Source organism: Triticum urartu, chromosome 3A (genome assembly GCF_056163025.1).
Source record: "Triticum urartu cultivar PI428250 chromosome 3A, HENAU_Tu73, whole genome shotgun sequence".
NCBI lineage: Eukaryota > Viridiplantae > Streptophyta > Magnoliopsida > Poales > Poaceae > Triticum > Triticum urartu.
The window spans coordinates 619,391,804-619,411,510 of record NC_141875.1 but is presented as its reverse complement, the minus strand read 5'-3'; the positions used below and the strand labels follow the sequence as shown (position 1 = coordinate 619,411,510).

General features: G+C 46.2%; 1 protein-coding gene across 1 annotated transcript; it reads right to left on the bottom strand.

The window, feature by feature from the left end:
- Nucleotides 1-1,555: 1,555 nt before the first annotated feature.
- On the bottom strand, nucleotides 1,556-6,619 carry LOC125548914 (uncharacterized). The gene is made up of 6 exons (XM_048712437.2): nucleotides 6,484-6,619; nucleotides 5,793-5,906; nucleotides 5,459-5,711; nucleotides 5,215-5,361; nucleotides 5,009-5,137; nucleotides 1,556-1,752 (listed from the first exon to the last, which is right to left on the bottom strand). Exons 2-6 carry the CDS (start codon nucleotides 5,903-5,905, stop codon nucleotides 1,693-1,695), a joined length of 702 nt encoding a protein of 233 aa, XP_048568394.1. The 5' UTR covers nucleotide 5,906; nucleotides 6,484-6,619; the 3' UTR covers nucleotides 1,556-1,692.
- Nucleotides 6,620-19,707: the final 13,088 nt, after the last annotated feature.

The window sequence follows — 19,707 nt, the reverse complement described above, 5'->3', positions numbered from 1 at the left end:
TATGCAAGATACCCAGGGGGTCCTAGGGTACATGATCCTCGTCAGCTACGTACATGGAGCCAGAGTCCTCCATGGATCCAGTTTCTTAGAGTATACGTCAAGTCTTCTGGAGCTTCTGAACTATATTCCCTTGGCCGCCCAATGTGGCCTAGGTCGAAACCGACAAGGGGTCCACAGCCTGGCCTGGGTTGGGAGTCGACGTGATGAGAACCCCCTAGCTGGGACACCATCAATGGCAGATCATGGTCATGATGATGAGGCAGTGACGACTCGTTGATGGCCTGCAAGTGCACAAGGATTAGTTGTAACTTTTTGGAAGTAAGAGTATCGATCACATAGGAAGCACGGGAATCGGTCTTTGTCTCTTGAAGGATTTAGATAGCAATGCCTGAAAGTTAAATGCGATCCAAAGCAAGTTGGTGTGAGATAAAGGTATTGGGTAATTGTAGCAAACAGTGAAGCAAACTTGCAAAAATAAAGTAAAGTAATGCAGGAAGTCCATGACGGTTCTTGAAATCGATAGGACTAAAGCGTTCCCAGGAGTCTGGATTCCCCACTAGTATGTGTCTACACAACCGATGCCTAAGCATGATGTGTCGGATTCCTAAACCACTTTATATGTTTCTATTTGTGGGCGAAGCCAAGTACAGATACACGCATACACACGGCAGCTCCTATCACATGCACCACTACTATTTATCCCCACTTTGGTTATTGAATGATAATTAAGGGGTCTTCCCCCGTGGACGCAGCTAAAAGCAGTCTCCATTTACCCATGCTGCAACGATGAGGCACAAATGGAGATAGGCCCTGTTACTTACCTACCTCCACAACCATTTGTCACGCCAGCTTTAATAGCTTCCATCCAAAACTGACATATGAGGGGTTCACGATGAATTAATAAAATACGCACTTTATCTTTTTTTTAATAGAAAGGTACTCACTCTGTCCTATAATATAAGAACGTTTTTGACACTAGTGTAGTATAAAAAACACTATTATATTATTGGACGGAGGAAGTATATCACTTTCTATCTCATGCATTTCAAGACAGGGCAAAGTCTGAAAAAACAAATTCAGATACAAGAGTGAAAGGCACAGCTGCATTGAAAATGCAGCAACCATCAGACCATGCGAACAAACAACCTGGCAACAGGAGAGAAAAACAAAACAAGCCAAATCCGGGCGTAATTATAGAAAGAATGCACCCCAAACACATAACTTTTTGGCAGAGATATAAGCAAATTGCAGCATATAACATCGAACCGGATGACCCATATATGGTTCTACCATTGCGCTATGAACTTGTCTCCTACAAAGTGAGAAATAAAGCCTAATGGGTACGAATAAAACTGCAAACAGTGCACACAGCGCGACATATCCTGATCGTCAGGTGGCCCATATCATTACAAAATTTTGGGACAAATTGCAAACAGTGCACACCGGCGACATATCCTGATCGTTCAGGTGGCCATATCGTTACACAACTTCGTTTCAGTGGACAAATGTATCAGTTTTCGTCGGCAAAGCAGTTCTCCCCGAACCCAGTTCAGTCCTCGTGAAGGCTGAAAATGTAGCTGAAAATGAAGCCCATGAAGCGAAAGAAGCCACCGCAGCTTGCGGCGCATGCCTCACACCATTCCTCCACCTTAAGCAACCCCTTCAGCAGTCCCTTAAGAAGTGCAGGGACAGTCAATGCAAGAAATACTGAAATAGTATCCCTCCACACGTAGCATTCACAAGACAGATCGCCTGCGTAAAAATAAGAACGCGAGTTAGACCAGTGCAATAGATTAGGTATTGTCATTAACTTGATGGAAACCCTCTGCCACCGCGCGTACTGTCCTAAAAGGATCCTCCTCCTAGTTACTCTTCTTTCCTTGTCCTTCACATCCAAACCCCTCTCAGTTCTCGCCGATCTCCCTCTCCCTTGCCCACCATGGCCGTGGTCCAGATCTGCATCCTCCCATCGGAGGCTCCAGCAGCTAGCGTACGGCAAGCCGGTGGTGGGCTCCTCACCTACTCTCATCTCAGGCTTCAGGAGTAACTGGCTGACGTGCTCCCTGCCTCCTCGTCCCCCTCTCAGGATTCAGCAGTGGCTCGCCAGCGGCAAGCCAATGGTGGGCATCTTGCCTCCTAGTCCTTCCCCCCTCAGGCTCAGAATCAAGGTAGGATCTGGTGTTCCCACTCCCCTTCCCTCTCTCTTCTCTATGGATTTCGACGCAGTGGCAGTTTCCCTCTGCTAGCTACAAACCTATCCATGTTGGTGTCCACCCAATCTGCACCTCAATACTGTGCCCTTCAGAACTCCTTCTCCATGCATTAAATCCATCACAACTAGTATTTAATTAGGTAATTACCACAACTTCATTTTGGACTAGGGGATACTCCTTGCCCCATTTTTGCTTATAGAAAATGAAAGCTATATACTGCAAACTGTAATACACAGCTAATACCATTAGTATACTACTCCAAAGAAATATTTAATTAGTCCCATTTTTGTATATTTGTGTTGGAGTATATTTTTCTTGGTGGCTTGGTATGTAGATTTTGATACTAACAAAGGGAATTATTTACACTGAAGTTTCCAAAGCGCTAACAGGGCCTGCTTTTTCTCAAAGTTAAGGACATTGCAAAAGGGCAAATAGATCGCTTTTATATTAGAAAAAAAATTACTGTATAGAGCCTGCAGTTTTTGTTGTTGAATGTTGATTGCTGTTCCATTGCCGATAATACATTATTAACAAACTTTGAACCTTGATATAGTAGGATACATGGTACTATGTCATATCACCAGAATACCCACCAATATTGGACAAATCTTAAATTGTTGATGACATCCAAACATGCTAATGTTAGGGCATCTCCAATGTTGTGCATCAAACCACCCGTAAAGCCCGCACGTCCGAATTCCCACAAACCGGATGCAAAGATAGGAGGTTCGCGGTCATCCGCACAGTCGCCACATAGACGTCTGACACCCACGGTCCACACAATACTCTCTCTCTTTCTCTCTCTCTCGCTCCCCCCCCCCTCTCTCTCCCTCCCTCTCTCTCCGCGCCACAGTCACTGGTGCATGCCCGACCGAACGGCGTGCCATTCACACTGGTGTGTCGGTCAAGGCACCTGCTCTGACCAGCCGCTCACCCCGTGCCGGTTCAAAGCAGACGTGACCGGACAAGGCGATGGGACGGCTTCCTACGACATTCAAGTGGGTTGATCGTCCGTCCACTTGCTCAGCATTCATGCCAGCGCGGCGAACAAGAAGTCGTCGCTTCACCTGCTGACGCGTTCAAGTCGTCGCCCCGCCTGCTCGAACGCCCGCTATTTAAAGAGCGTCAGCTACGATAGAACCCGCACCACCTCCGAGCCCCATCTCACTCCATCCAACCTCCGCCGGCGCACCACCTCTTCCCTCCGAGCCCCATCTCCTGCTTCGACCTCAGCACCAATGGCCAGGACCGACCGTGGGTGGTTGAAGACCCTTTTGCCATGAAGTCGACACCCACATTACGGGGGGGAGAGCCCTCAAGCTCACCGGAGGAGGAAAGCTCAGACAAGGTGGACATGGACGACGCGGAGAAGGCACCCACGATGGCTGCCAGGTTCACCTTACAGCATGCAAAGGCGCACTACAATGCCGTCATGGCGAAGGCATGGCCGGAGGAGCAGGCGCCGATGGTCTCCGTGTTTCCGATATTGCAGGAGGAGTAGCAGTACAACCTGCAGCTCCTCAAGCACCACCGGCTCATGGAGGGCCAGATCGCTGGCGAGGAGGTGAGCGAGGATGCTGTCGCGATCATGCTTGCAAAGAATTTGGGATCATGAATCGAACATTGGCGGCTCCACGTCAACAAGTCAGAGCGCGACCGCCTATTCGAGAAGATTGCTGCGGAGGCGGACGCGGACAGGAATGCTGCCAATGTCGGCAGCTCCGCGTCGTTCGCACTTGGCCGCAACAATCACTGAGGCCGGACCGTCCATGGCCAGGTGTCAGACTCCCACGAGGATTAGGACGTGCCCATGTCCGGCGAAGAGCAGGACGTGGAACACGGTTGTGCCCATGGGCGGCAAGAGTAGACTAGGGTCGGTTAACTTTTGCTATGTAAGGAAAAATCCTAAATATTAATGAAAAAGCCTTGTCTGCTTATGGTTGGTGCACCGGGTTGGATGGCCGGCTCCCGTAAAGCTGTCTTTGGACACGTCCAGACGTGTCCGCGGACATTTGGTGTGTCCATTTTGATGTATAGCGTTGGAGATGCCGTAATCTTTAACAGAATGGGAAGTTTTGTATTTTTGTCAAAATCACTAATAGAAGAGTCGAGTCTACATAAATTGGGTGTTTTGAACCTAGCTAAAAGTAAATGGTGTATCTTTTTTTCTGTTTTCTCAGTGTCCTTGTTCTTCCCCCTTTCCAACACAGGCTCTACGCCATCCTCTCACTGCACCAAATCCGAAGATGTGAATGATCTGCCACCAGCTCATGCCTTGGCTTATGATATGATTTACAATGGGGTGCAGGCACTCGTTTCTCCTTTTGAAGTGTATGCAACTTTAGTTTAGTACTCCCTCCGTTCCATAATTCTTTTTGTGGTTTTAGTTCAAATTTGAAACCACAAACATATTGGTACGCACAAAAATCGACATAATTTGTTTAATTTACGCATATTAAGATGATGTCGTACCGCCCTGTATAGGCACTACCTATGTTCTTTTGTATTACATTTATATTAGTGCGTGTTTCAAATTTCAGATACTAAATAGTAAATTTTCTTCCACATTGACCCCACAGGGTTTGGACGCTAAGATATTTATATAAAGCTGACTGTTTGATGTACTGCCCTTTTCTATTCTAAATGATTAGTCGAGCAATGTGTTCAAATGACTACATGATATATCGATTAATTCAGCAACCCATGCAAATGATTCCATGATATATCAATAATAAGTTCAGCAACATACTCCCTCCGTTCCTAAATATGAAGTTTGTTAAAGAATGAGGACGTACCGAGAGAAAGCCGAACGATCCGAGACAAACAGCGTAGATCACAAAAAAGAAGGCATCTGCGCTGTTCATGATGGACATAATCAATGTATAATGCTTAGTATCGTCATCGGGGAACCCCTTGCGACTCAGCTGCAAAAAGGGAAAATTCTCAGATTTGTAAGCATTGAGTAAAATTTAAATACAAATACAGGAGGAAAATAACTTACGACTGGGTAAAGAGTAATTCCATTCGAGATAAGAACCACAAAAAATCCAAGCCCATTGATGAGGTATCCAGTGGTCTGATAGTCTGCGAAGATACCGCACAGCACCACTAGGGAACCCGCGTGAAAGAGAAGCAGGACAAGGACCATCTGGAAATTAAGTATCTTAGCAAATCTTAACTAGAACTCAATGGAGAAAAATCTATTGATTAGCATAAACGAAATGCTTGCGAGAAGTATTCCTTACCAACAGGCGCCCAAGGTACGAGTAGCTTTTTTCCATTACCACACGGTGGACAAGGAGAAGAACTGCAAACACGGTAGCCGTAACAAAACCCACCACACTAACGAACAAGACGTCACGGTGTTGCTCCTTATTTTCAATCACAAAGAGAACATGACAGAGCAGCAGAAAATTCAGAGTAGCACTAACAGTGAAAGATTCCAGACTGAAAAACTTGATCACTCGCTTCCAATTATTTGAAAGAACCACAAGCAGACTGCAATGAGAAACACAATACAACTCAAAATACATTTCCAAGTCATTTCTGAATGCAACACAAGCTCAAATCTCTACTCACAGTGGAGCAATGTCAATGAAGATGGACAGCAAGTTAACAATGATTCCGAAACGACGTATCTCGCGAGTCACTGCAGGAGGAACCCGCACACCCAGGTCTACAGCCATCCTCATCCTGGAGTTGAGAAAAAAAACCTTACATGAAACAGTTACAGGCAGCCTCCTGCAACAGACAAGTTCAATACGCATAATTAGGCAATTCCTACGCGTGCTCATCCTATTGGCGCTCAGCGCACAGGTGTAGCTCAGACGGGCGCGCGACTGCTATGTCTCTACCCCCGCAAGCAGGCCGGCGCGCTGACGAAGGGCTCTCCCGGTTGCAGGCCACCAGCACCGTGTGATGCCGGAGATGGTGTGCGGGGACGCCACGGCGTTCGAGCGCGTGGCGTCGTGCAGGGCCCGGCCGTCGCTGGGGCGCCTCGACCCCGGCCATCGGCCTGGCCTCGACACGCAACGGAGCCAGAGCCAATCGTGCGCGCGCGTGTGTCATCGGCGTCGGCGCCCGCGGAGTACTCTACTCGACCCCGACCGTCGACGAGCTCACCGACGAAGGCGAAGGGTGGTCGTGCTCAACGGCCCCGTGAACGGAAGCGGTGAAGGCGGCGCCGATCTCCTCGATCCCCTCGCTAGGCGTGCGGGTTCGCTCCATCCGTCGCTACTAATTAAGCTAGGTGCGCCGTGGGGTAGCATACCTGGGCTCTGATGAAGCGGCCCTGCCTCCGATGGTGGTGGGCGGTGCCTTGCCGGCCGCTCCTCCTCCGAATCTCTAGAACACGGGTGGTGGTGTGCGGTGTCTTGCCAGCTGCTCCTCCTCCGATGCAAAGAACTAGAACTGGGGTTTAGGGGAGGGATTTGGTATGTGGGTGAGTAGGTAGCTAGCCATTACACTTTGCTGACAAAAAGAAAAAGGTGCAACCGCCTGCGTGAAATTCTTTTACCGCGGATGGCAATGCTGAAACGGTGCCTCCAAGAGTCCAAGGGGGTCGTGTTATTACTAAAGTGTATTTTCGTATTTATTTTACTACCCCATTTTGCTTCCTCCACTGAGATTAACACTCCTAGGTACCGCCGCCATTTACCATCAGAAATCTGTTGCAATAAAGAGGGGGAGGGGTGGAGGGAGGACTACGTCAGCCAGTCAAATCCGAGATGCAAAGTTACTTTGGCTGCCACTGTTTCAAACAAAAGGGCTACAGACCGCCAAGCGAACGAGCGCGGCACGGGCAGAGAGGCGGAGCCACTCACAAACGGCGTGGGTTAGAATGTCTATAACCGCGTCCTTCAAACCCGCCTCCTCATATGTTCGGGCAGGCCACCCGATCACTATCCGGTATTTTTTAACCAAGACGATCCTTTTAAACGGGACTCAAACGCCGGGACTGACCGCCACCCCTCATATCTAGCCTAAATATAGGGCGGATATGAGGCGTCCGGGCATATTCGCTATGTCGGACCCAACAGCCCGACACCACCCCAAATTGCACCAAATTGACCCGAAGATCAGTCAAATTCATTTGCTATCTCCTTTCTTCTTCCTCCTCCGCGCCATCCGTCTTGCGCTCCATCGCTGCGCCCGCTCCGCAGCCGTTCCTAGGCTCTCCGCCACCAGCTCCGGAAGAGCCCTCCCGGTGTCGTCGTCGGCCCGGATGCCGCTGTGGTATGTCCGGCAACTCTCCGGCTCCGCCTTGTGCTTGATGTGTTCGACACATTGTCTGGCCGGATTTTTTGTGATTTTGTTAGTTGAAACGATGAATTCCGATGCTTCGTCGGACGAGGAGTATGAACCGACGGAGCTTGACCAAATGATTCAAGATGAGTTCTTCGATTCGTCGGATTCGAACGAAGAAGTGGGCATGATCATGCTCACGAGCATGCAAGAGGAAATGGATCGGGAAGTGAGCGTATTCTCAACTTCAAGGGCTCAATCAAAGGGAGAAGATTGATCAACCGGGACAGAGTGCCTAGAGCAAAGCTATCCCTCAACATGCAACAAAGAGTCACTCCAAAGTCACTAATAGCGGAGAACAAACGAAGAGATTATGGTAGGGTACGAAACCACCTCAAAGTTATTCTTTCCCATCAATCCGTTGGGCTATTCCTATAAGTGTCACAAACAGCCCTAGAGTTCGTACTAGAATAACACCTTAAGACACAAATCAACCAAAACCCTAATGTCACCTAGATACTCCAATGTCACCTCAAGTATCCGTGGGTATGATTATACGATATGCATCACACAATCTCAGATTCATCTATTCAACCAACACATAGAACCTCAAAGAGTGCCCCAAAGTTTCTACCGGAGAATCACGACGAAAACGTGTGCCAACCCCTATGCATAGGTTCATGGGCGGAACCCGCAAGTTGATCACCAAAACATACATCAAGTGAATCACGTGATATCTCATTGTCACCACAGATACGCACGGCAAGACATACATCAAGTGTTCTCAAGTCATTAAAGACTCAATCCGATAAGATTACTTCAAAGGGAAAACTCAATCCATTACAAGAGAGTAGAGGGGGAGAAGAAACATAAGATCCAACTATAATAGCAAAGCTCGCGATACATCAAGATCGTGCCAAATCAAGAACGCGCGCGAGAGAGAGAGATCAAACACATAGCTACTGGTACATACCCTCAGCCCCGAGGGTGAACTACCCCCTCCTCGTCATGGAGAGTGCGGGATGATGAAGATGGCCACCGGTGAGGGATCCCCCTCCGGCAGGGTGTCGGAACAGGGTCCCAATTGGTTTTTGGTGGCTACAGAGGCTTGCGGCGGCGGAACTCCCGATCTAATCTCCGTTCTTGAAGTTTTATGGTACGTGAGTATTTATGGGTGCAGGAAGTACGTCGGTGGAGCTCCGGGGGCCCCACGAGGTAGGGGGGGCGCCCCCACCCTCGTGGGCACCTCCCTTTGCTCCTGACGTGGGGTCCAAGTCCATCCGGTAGCTTTCCTTCCAAAAATAACTTCTCCAGTTGATTTCGTTCCGTTTCGACTCCGTTTGATATTCCTTTTCTTCGAAACACTGGAATAGACAAAAAACAGCAAATCTGGGCTGGGCCTCCGGTTAATAGGTTAGTCCCAAAAATAATATAAAAGTGGATAATAAAGCCCAATATTGCCCAAAACAGTAGATAATATAGCATGGAGCAATCAAAAATTATAGATACGTTGGAGACGTATCAGTACCCTCGTAGACCGAAAGCGGAAGCGTTTAGTAACGCGGTTGATGTAGTCGAACGTCTTCGCGATCCAACCGATCTAAGTATCGAACGCACGGCACCTCCGCGATCTGCACACGTTCAGCTCGGTGACGTCCCTCGTACTCTTGATTCAGCTGAGGTAGAGGGAGAGTTCCGTCAGCACGACGGCATGGTGATGGTGATGATGAAGTTACCGGCGTAGGGCTTCACCTAAGCACTACGACGATATGACCGGGGTGTGAAACTGTGGAGGGGCACCACACACTGCTAAAAGATCAACTTGTGTGTCTATGGGATGCCCCCCTCCCCCGTATATAAAGGGGGGAGGAGAGGAGGCCGGCCCTAGGAGGGGGCGCGCCATGGGGGGGTCCTACTTGGACTCCTAGTCCAAGTAGGAATCGATCCCCCCCCCTTTCCTAGTCCAAGTAGGAGAAGAAGGGAAAGAGGAGAGAACAGAAGGAAGGAGGGGGGCGCCGCCCCCTCCCCTTGTCCAATTCGGACTGGGCAAGGGGGGCGCCACCTCTTGCCGGCCCTCTCTCTTCTCCAATAAGGCCCATTGTGGCCCATTAATCCCCCGAGGGGTTCCGGTAACCTCCCGATACTCCAGAAAATACCCGATACACTTTGGAACCATTCTGGTGTCCGAATATAACCTTCCAATATATCAATCTTCATGTCTCGACCATTTCTAGACTCCTCGTCATGTCTGTGATCTCATCCGGGACTCCGAACAACCTTCGGTACATCAAATCACATAAACTCATAGTATGAATCATCATCGAACGTTAAGCGTGCGGACCCTACGGGTTTGAGAACTATGTAGACATGACCGAGACACCTCTCCGGTCAATAATAAATAGCGAAACCTGGATGCTCATATTGGCTCCTACATATTCTACGAAGATCTTTATCGGTCAAACGTTGTTCCCTTTGTCACCGGTATGTTACTTACCCGAGATTCGATCGTCGGTATCATCATGCCTAGTTCAATCTCGTTACCGGCAAGTCTCTTTACTCGTTCCGTAATGCATCATCTCGCAACTAACTCATTAGTCACATTTCTTGCAAGGTTTATAGTGATGTGTATTACCGAGAGGGCCTAGAGATACCTCTCTGACAATCGGAGTGACAAATCCTAATCTCGATCTATGCCAACTCAACAAACACCATTGGAGACACCTGTAGAGCATCTTTATAATCACCCAGTTACGTTGTGACGTTTGATAGCAGACTAAGTGTTCCTCCGGTATTCGGGAGTTGCATAATCTCATAGTCATAGGAACATGTATAAGTCATGAAGAAAGCAATAGAAATAAACTAAACGATCATAGTGCTAAGCTAACGGATGGGTCTTGTCCATCACATCATTCTCTAATGATGTGATCTCATTTATCAAATGACAACACATGTCTATGGCTAGGAAACTTAACCATCTTTGATTAACGAGCTAGTCAAGTAGAGGCATACTAGGGACACTCTGTTTGTCTATGTATTCACACATGTACTAAGTTTCCGGTTAATACAATTCTAGCATGAATAATAAACATTTATCATGATATAAGGAAATATAAATAACAACTTTATTATTGCCTCTAGTGCATATTTCCTTCAATGGATGGTAAGGTGGGAGGGCTAGCCCCTCTTTCCTTCCATCCACCTCAGAGGAAGGAAAGGGGGCGCCACCCCCTCCTGCCTTCCCCCCGCAAGCAAACAAGGAAGGGGGGCGCCAAATTACTGTCGAGCAATTGATAGAATTGAGCATAGTTATGAGAATATCTAGGCATGATCATGTATATAGGCATCACGTCCGTGACAAGTAGATCAAAACGATTCTGCATCTACTACTATTACTCCACACATCGACCGCTATCCAGCATGCATCTAGAGTATTAAGTTCATAAGAACGGAGTAACGCTTTAAGCAAGATGACATGATGTAGAGGGATAAACTCATGCAATATGATATAAACCCCATCTTTTTATCCTCGATGGCAACAATACAATACGTGTCGTTTCCCTTTCTGTCACTTGGATCGAACACCGCAAGATTGAACCCAAAGCTAAGCACTTCTCCTATTGCAAGAAAGATCAATTTAGTAGGCCAAACCAAACTGATAGTTCGAAGAGACTTGCAAAGATAACCAATCATACATAAAATAATTTAGAGAAGATTCAAATATTGTTAATAGATAATCTTGATCATAAACCCACAATTCATCGGATCTCGACAAACACACCGCAAAAGAAGATTACCTCGAATAGATCTCCAAAAGAATCAAGGAGAACTTTGTATTGAGATCCAAAGAGAGAGAAGAAGCCTTCTAGCTAATAACTATATACACGAAGGTCTGAGGTAAACTACTCACACATCATCGGAGAGGCTATGGTGTTGATGTAGAAGCCCTCCGTGATCAATGCCCCCTCCGGCGGAGCGCCGGAAAAGGCCCCAAGATGGGATCTCACGGGTACAGATGGTTGCGGCGGTGGAAATAGGGTTTTGTGGTGCTCCTGGATGTTTTCGGGGTACGTAGGTATATATAGGAGGAAGAAGTAGGTCGGTGGAGCTACGAGGGGCCCACGAGGGTGGAGGGCGCGCCCAGGGGGTAGGCGCGCCCCCTGCCTCGTGGCCTCCTCGTTGATTTCTTGACGTCCACTCCAAGTCCTCTGGATTACGTTTGTTCCAAAAATCACGTTCCCGAAGGTTTCATTCCATTTGGATTCCGTTTGATATTCCTTTTTTGCGAAACATTGAAATAGGCAAAAAACAACAATTTGGGTTGGGCCTCCGGTTAATAGGTTAGTCCCAAAAATAATATAAAAGTGTATAATGAAGCCCATTAAACATCCAAAACAAAATATATCATAGCATGGAACAATAAAAAATTATAGATATGTTGGGGACGTATCAATGACCTAAGGTTTATCAATCCGTGGGAGGTGTAGGATGAAGATGGTCTCTCTCAAACAACCCTGCAACCAAATAACAAAGAGTCTCTTGTGTCCCCAACACACCCAATACAATGGTAAATTGTATAGGTGCACTAGTTCAGCGAAGAGATGGTGATACAAGTGCAATATGGATGGTAGATATAGGTTTTTGTAATCTGAAAATATAAAAACAGCAAGGTAACTAATGATAAAAGTGAGTGAAAACGGTATTGCAATGCTAGGAAACAAGGCCTAAGGTTCATACTTTCACTATTGCAAGTTCTCTCAACAATAATAACATAGCTGGATCATATAACTATCCCTCAACATGCAACAAACAGTCACTCCGAAGTCACTAATAGCGGAGAACAAACGAAGAGATTATGGTAGGGTACGAAACCACCTCAAAGTTATTCTTTCCAATCAATCCATTGGGCTATTCCTATAAGTGTCACAAATAGCCTTAGAGTTCGTACTAGAATAACACCTTAAGACACAAATCAACCAAAACCCTAATGTCACCTAGATACTCCAATGTCACCTCAAGTATCCGTGGGTATGATTATACGATATGCATCACACAATCTCAGATTCATCTATTCAACCAAAACATAGAACCTCAAAGAGTGCCCCAAAGTTTCTACCGGAGAATCACGACGAAAACGTGTGCCAACCCCTATGCATAGGTTCATGGGCGGAACCCGCAAGTTGATCACCAAAACATACATCAAGTGAATCTCCACAGTTTCATCCTTCATCCAGTTTTTCTGCAATGCACAGCGAAGCCCTGCGGAAACAAGTTCACCATCACTGTCACCACGCCGTTGTGTTGCCGGAACTCATCTACTACTTCGGCCATCTTGCTGGATCAAGAAGGCGAGAACATCATCGAGTTGAACGTGTGTTGAACGCGGAGGTGGCGTACGTTCGCTGCTTGATCGGTTGGATCGTGAAGGTGTTCGACTACATCAACCGCGTTAATAAATGCTTCCTCTTTACGGTCTACGAGGGTACGTAGACACACTCTCCCCTCTCGTAGCTATGCATCTCCATGGATAGATCTTGCGTGTCCGTAGAAAATTTTTGTTTTCCATGCAACGTTCCCCATCAGTGGCATCATGAGCCAGGTCTATGTGTAGATGATATGCACAAGTAGAACACAAAGGAGTTGTGGGCGTTGGTGTTCATATTGTTTACCACCAACGTCTTATTTTGATTCGGCGACATTGTGGGATGAAGCGGCCCGGACCAACCTTACATGTCCACGTACATGAGACCGGTTCAACCGACTGACATGCAATTGTTTTGCATAAAGGTGGCTGGCGGGTGTGTGTTTCCCCTATCTTAGTTGAATTGAATTTGACAACAGTCGGTCCTTGATGAAGGTTAAAACAGCAAACTTGATAAATCACCGTTGTGGTTTTGCCGCAGGTAAGAACGGTTCTTGTTAGAAGCCTGTAGCAGCCACGTAAAACTTGCAACAACAAAGTAGAGGACGTCTAACTTGTTTTTGAAGGGCATGTTGTGATGTGATATGGTCAAGACGTGATGTGATATACGTTGTTGTATGAGATGATCATGTTTTGTAATATTGACAACCGGCATGAGCCTTAATTAGGGTTATCTCTTAATTATTGTATGAAATGCAAGCGCCATGTTATTGCTTTATTTTATCGCTATGCGTTAGCAATAGTTGTAGAAGCAATAGTTGGCGAGACGACCCCGACGCAACGATGGAGATCAAGTTGTCAAGCCGGTGACGATGGAGATCATGCCGATGCTTTGGAGATGGAGATCAAAAGCACAAGATGATGATGGCCATATCATGTCACATATTTTCTGTGATGTTTATCCTTTATTCATCTTATTTTGCTTAGAACGACGGTAGCATTATAAGATGATCCCTTCACTAAATTTCAAGATAAAAGTGTTCTCCCCAAGTATGCGCCGTTGCTAAAGTTCGTCGTTTTGAAGCACCTCGTGATGATCAGGTGTGATAGACTCTACGTTCACATACAATGGGTGTAAGCCAGTTTTACACAAGTAGAATACTTGGGTTAAACATGACGAGCCTAGAATGTATAGACATGATCTCGGAACAATGGAGACCGAAAGGTCGAACATGAGTCATATAGTAGATATGATCAACATAGAGATGTTCACCATTGATGACTGTTGGAAATATGCCCTAGAGGCAATAATAAATTAGTTATTATTATATTTCCTTGTTCATGATAATCGTTTATTATCCATGCTAGAATTGTATTGATAGGAAACTCAGATACATGTGTGGATACATAGACAACACCATGTCCCTAGTAAACCTCTAGTTGACTAGCTCGTTGATCAATAGATGGTTACGGTTTCCTGACCATGGACATTGGATGTCATTGATAACGGGATCACATCATTAGGAGAATGATGTGATGGACAAAGACCCAATCCTAAGCCTAGCACAAGATCATGTAGTTCGTATGCTAAAGCTTTTCTAATGTCAAGTATCATTTCCTTAGACCATGAGATTGTGCAACTCCCGGATACCGTAGGAGTGCTTTGGGTGTGCCAAACGTCACAACGTAACTGGGTGGCTATAAAGGTACACTACAGGTATCTCCGAAAGTGTCTGTTGGGTTGGCACGAATCGAGACTGGGATTTGTCACTCCGTGTAAACGGAGAGGTATCTCTGGGCCCACTCGGTAGGACATCATCATAATGTGCACAATGTGATCAAGGATTTGATCGCGGGATGATGTGTTACGAAACGAGTAAAGAGACTTGCCGGTAACGAGATTGAACAAGGTATCGGGATACCGACGATCGAATCTCGGGCAAGTATCGTACCGCTAGACAAAGGGAATTGTATACGGGATTGATTAAGTCCTTGACATCGTGGTTCATCCGATGAGATCATCGTGGAACATGTGGGAGCCAACATGGGTATCCAGATCCCGCTGTTGGTTATTGACCGGAGAGTCATCTCGGTCATATCTGCATGTCTCCCGAACCCGTAGGGTCTACACACTTAAGGTTCGGTGACGCTAGGGTTATAGAGATATTAGTATGCGGTAACCCGAAAGTTTTTTGGAGTCCCGGATGAGATCCCGGACGTCACGAGGAGTTCCGGAATGGTCCGGAGGTAAAGAATTATATATAGGAAGTGCTATTTCGGCCATCGGGACAAGTTTCGGGGTCACCGGTATTGTACCGGGACCACCGGAAGGGTCCCGGGGGTCCACCGGGTGGGGCCACCTGCCCCGGGGGGCCACATGGGCTGTAGGGGGTGCGCCTTGGCATATATGGGCCAAGGGCACCAGCCCCAAGAGGCCCATGCGCCAAGAGAAGAGTGAAAGGAAGAGTCCTAAAGGGGGAAGGCACCTTCGAGGTGCCTTGGGGAGGAGGGACTCCTCCCTTGGCCGCACCCTTCCTTGGAGGAAGGGACAAGGCTGCGCCCCCCTCTCCCTTGGCCCTATATATAGTAGGGGGAAGGGAGGGCAGCAACACCTAAGCCCTGGCGCCTCCCTCTCCCTCCCATGACACATCTCCCTCCTCCCGCAGCGCTTGGCGAAGCCCTGTTGGAATCCCGCTACTTCCACCACCACGCCGTCGTGCTGCTGGATCTCCATCAACCTCTCCTTCCCCCTTGCTGGATCAAGAAGGAGGAGACGTTGCTGCTCCGTACGTGTGTTGAACGCGGAGGTGCCGTCTGTTCGGCGCTAGGATCATCGGTGATTTGGATCACGACGAGTACGACTCCATCAACCCCATTCTCTTGAACGCTTCCGCGCGCGATCTACAAGGGTATGTAGATCCACTCCTCCCTCGTTGCTAGATGACTCCATAGATAGATCTTGGTGACACATAGGAAAATTTTGAATTTATGCTACGTTCCCCAACAGTGGCATCATGAGCTAGGTCTATGCGTAGTTTCTATGCACGAGTAGAACACAAAGTAGTTGTGGGCGTTGATTTTGTTCAATATGCTTACCGTTACTAGTCCAATCTTGATTCGGTGGCATTGTGGGATGAAGCGGCCCGGACCGACCTTACACGTACTCTTACGTGAGACCGGTTCCACCGACGACATGCACTAGTTGCATAAGGTGGCTGGCGGGTGTCTGTCTCTCCCACTTTAGTCGGATCGGATTCGATGAAAAGGGTCCTTATGAAGGGTAAATAGCAATTGGCATATCACGTTGTGGTCTTTGCGTAGGTAAGAAACGTTCTTGCTAGAAACCCATAGCAGCCACGTAAAACATGCAAACAACAATTAGAGGACGTCTAACTTGTTTTTGCAGGGTATGCTATGTGATGTGATATGGCCAAAGGATGTGATGAATGATATATGTGATGTATGAGATGATCATGTTCTTGTAATAGGAATCACGACTTGCATGTCGATGAGTATGACAACCGGCAGGAGCCATAGGAGTTGTCTTAATTTATTTATGACCTGTGTGTCAACATAAACGTCATGTAATTACTTTACTTTATTGCTAACTGTTAGCTGTAGTAGTAGAAGTAATAGTTGGCGAGGCAACTTCATGGAGACACGATGATGGAGATCATGATGATGGAGATCATGGTGTCATGCCGGTGACGATGATGATCATGGAGCCCCGAAGATGAAGATCAAAAGGAGCAATATGATATTGGCCATATCATGTCACTATTTGATTGCATGTGATGTTTATCATGTTTATACATCTTATTTGCTTAGAATGACGGTAGTAAATAAGATGATCCCTCATTAAAATTTCAAGAAAGTGTTCCCCCTAACTGTGCACCGTTGCGAAAGTTCGTCGTTTCGAAGCACCACGTGATGATCGGGTGTGATAGATTCTTACGTTCGAATACAACGGGCGTTGACGAGCCTAGCATGTACAGACATGGCCTCGGAACACATGCGAAACACTTAGGTTGACTTGACGAGCCTAGCATGTACAGACATGGCCTCGGAACACAAGAGACCGAAAGGTCGAGCATGAGTCGTATGGTAGATACGGTCAACATGAAGATGTTCACCGATGTTGACTAGTCCGTCTCACGTGATGATCGAACACGGCCTAGTTGACTCGGATCATGTAATCACTTAGATGACTAGAGGGATGTCTATCTGAGTGGGAGTTCATAAGATGAATTTAATTATCCTGAACATAGTCAAAAGGTCTTCGCAAATTATGTCGTAGCTCATGCTTCAGTTCTACTGTTCAGATATGTTCCTAGAGAAAATTTAGTTGAAAGTTGATAGTAGCAATTATGCGGACTAGGTCTGTAAACTGAGGATTGTCCTCATTGCTTCATAGAAGGCTTATGTCCTTAATGCACCGCTCAGTGTGCTGAACCTCGAACGTCGTCTGTGGATGTTGCGAACATCTGACATACACATTTTGATAACTACATGATAGTTCAGTTAAACGGCTTAGAGTTGAGGCACCGAAGACGTTTTTGAAACGTCGCGAAACATATGAGATGTTTCGAGGGCTGAAATTGGGATTTCAGGCTCTTGCCCACGTCAAGAGGTATAAGACCCCCGACGATTTTCTTAGCCTGCAAACTAAGGGAGAAAAGCTCAATTGTTGAACTTGTGCTCAGATTGTCTGAGTACAACAATCGTTTGAATCGAGTGGGAGTTGATCTTCCAGATGAGATAGTGATGTTTCTCCGAAGTCATTACCACCAAGCTGCTAGAGCTTCATGATGAACTATAATATATCAGGGACATATATGATGACCCTTGAGATATTCGCAATGTTTGACACCACAAAAGTAGAGATCAAGAAGGAGCATCAATTGTTGATGGTTGGTGAAACCACTAGTTTCAAGAAGGGCAAGGGCAAAAAGGGATGCTTCATGAAACGGCAAATCAGCTGCTGCTCTAGTGAAGAAATCCAAGGTTGAACCCAAACCCGAGACTAAGTGCTTCTGTAATAAGGGGAACAGCCACTGGAGCAGAATTACCCTAGATACTTGGTAGATGAGAAGGCTGGCAAGGTCGATAGAAGTACATTGGATATACATTGTGTTGATGTGTACTTTACTAGTACTCCTAGTAGCACCAGGGTATTAGATACCGGTTCGGTTGCTAAGTGTTAGTAACTCGAAATAAAAGCTACAGAATAAACGGAGACTAGCTAAAGGTGAGCTGACGATATGTCTTGGAAGTGTTTCCAATGTTGATATGATCAAGCATCGCACGCTCCCTCTACCATCGAGATTGGTGTTGGCGTTGAGTATATACATGATTGGATTATGTCTATCGCAATACGGTTATTCATTTAAGGAGTATAACGGTTACTCTGTTTATTTGAATAATACCTTCAATGGTCTTGCACCTAAAATGAATGGTTCATTGAATCTCGATCATAGTGATACACATGTTCATGCCAAAAGATATAAGATAGTAATGATAGTACCACCTACTTGTGGCACTGCCACTTAAGTCATATCGGTATAAAACGCATGAAGAAGCTCCATGTTGATGGATCTTTGGACTCACTCATTTTTGAAAGGTTTGAGACATGCGAACCATGTCTATTGGTGTATATGCATGAAGAAACTCCATGCAAATGGACCGTTTGGACTCACTTGATTTTGAATCACTTGAGACATGCAAATCATACCACATGGGTAAGATGACTGAAAGCCTCGTTTTCAGTAAAATGGAACTAGAAAGAAACTTGTTGGAAGTAATACATTTTGATGTGTGCAATCCAATGAGTGCTGAGGCATGTAGTGGATATCGTTATGTTCTTACTTCACAGATGATTTGAGTAGATGTTGAGTATATTTACTTGATGAATCACGAGTGTGAATTATTGAAAGGTTCAAGTAATTTCAGGGTGAAGTTGAAAGATCATCGTGACAGGAGGATAAAATATCTATGATATGATCATAGAGATGAATATCTGAATTACGAGTTTGGCACAGAATTAAGACACTGTGGAAATTGTTTCACAACTAATACAGCCTGGAACACCATAGTGTGATGGTGTGTCCGGATATCATAACTGCACCCTATTGGATATGATGCATACCATGATGTCTCTTATCGAATTACCACGATAGTTTATGGGTTAGGCATTAAAGACAACCACATTCACTTTAAATAGGGCACCACATAATTCCGATGAGATGACACCATATGAACTATGGTTTAGAGAAACCTAAGCTATCATTTCTTAGAAGTTTGGGGCTGCGACGCTTATGTGAAAAGTTTCAGGCTGATAAGCTCGAACCCAAAGCGGATAAATGCATCTTCATAGGACACCCAAAACAGTTGGGTATACCTCCTGTCTCATATCCGAAAGCAATAAGGGATTGTTTCTGGAATCGGGTCCTTTCTCGAGGAAAAGTTTCTCTCGAAAGAATTGAGTGGGAGGATGGTGGAGACTTGATGAGGTTATTGAACCGTCTCTTCAACTAGTGTGTGGCAGGGCACAGGAGTTGTTCCTGTGGCACCTACACCAATTGAAGTGGAAGCTTATGATAGTGATCATGAAACTTCAGATCAAGTCACTACCAAACCTCATGGGATGACAAGGATGCGTACTACTTCAGAGTGGTACGTAATCCTGTCTTGGAAGTCATGTTGCTAGACAACAATGAACCTACGAGCTATGGAGAAGCGATGGTGGGCCCGGATTCCAAAATGGCTCGAGGCCATATAATCCGAGAGAGGATCCATATATGAAAACAAAGTGTAGACTTTGGAAGAACTACTTGATGGTCGTAAGGCTGTTAGGTACATATGGATTTTAAAAGGAAGACGGACAATGATGGT

Coding starts and splice junctions, on each gene's coding strand:
- LOC125548914 (XM_048712437.2), bottom strand. CDS start 5,905: ATGAGGATGGCTGTAGACCTGGGTGTGCGGGTTCCTCCTGCAGTGACT. Junction 5,712..5,792: donor TTCATTGACATTGCTCCACT/GTGAGTAGAGAT, acceptor TTCTCATTGCAG/TCTGCTTGTGGTTCTTTCAA. Junction 5,138..5,214: donor GAATTACTCTTTACCCAGTC/GTAAGTTATTTT, acceptor CCCTTTTTGCAG/CTGAGTCGCAAGGGGTTCCC.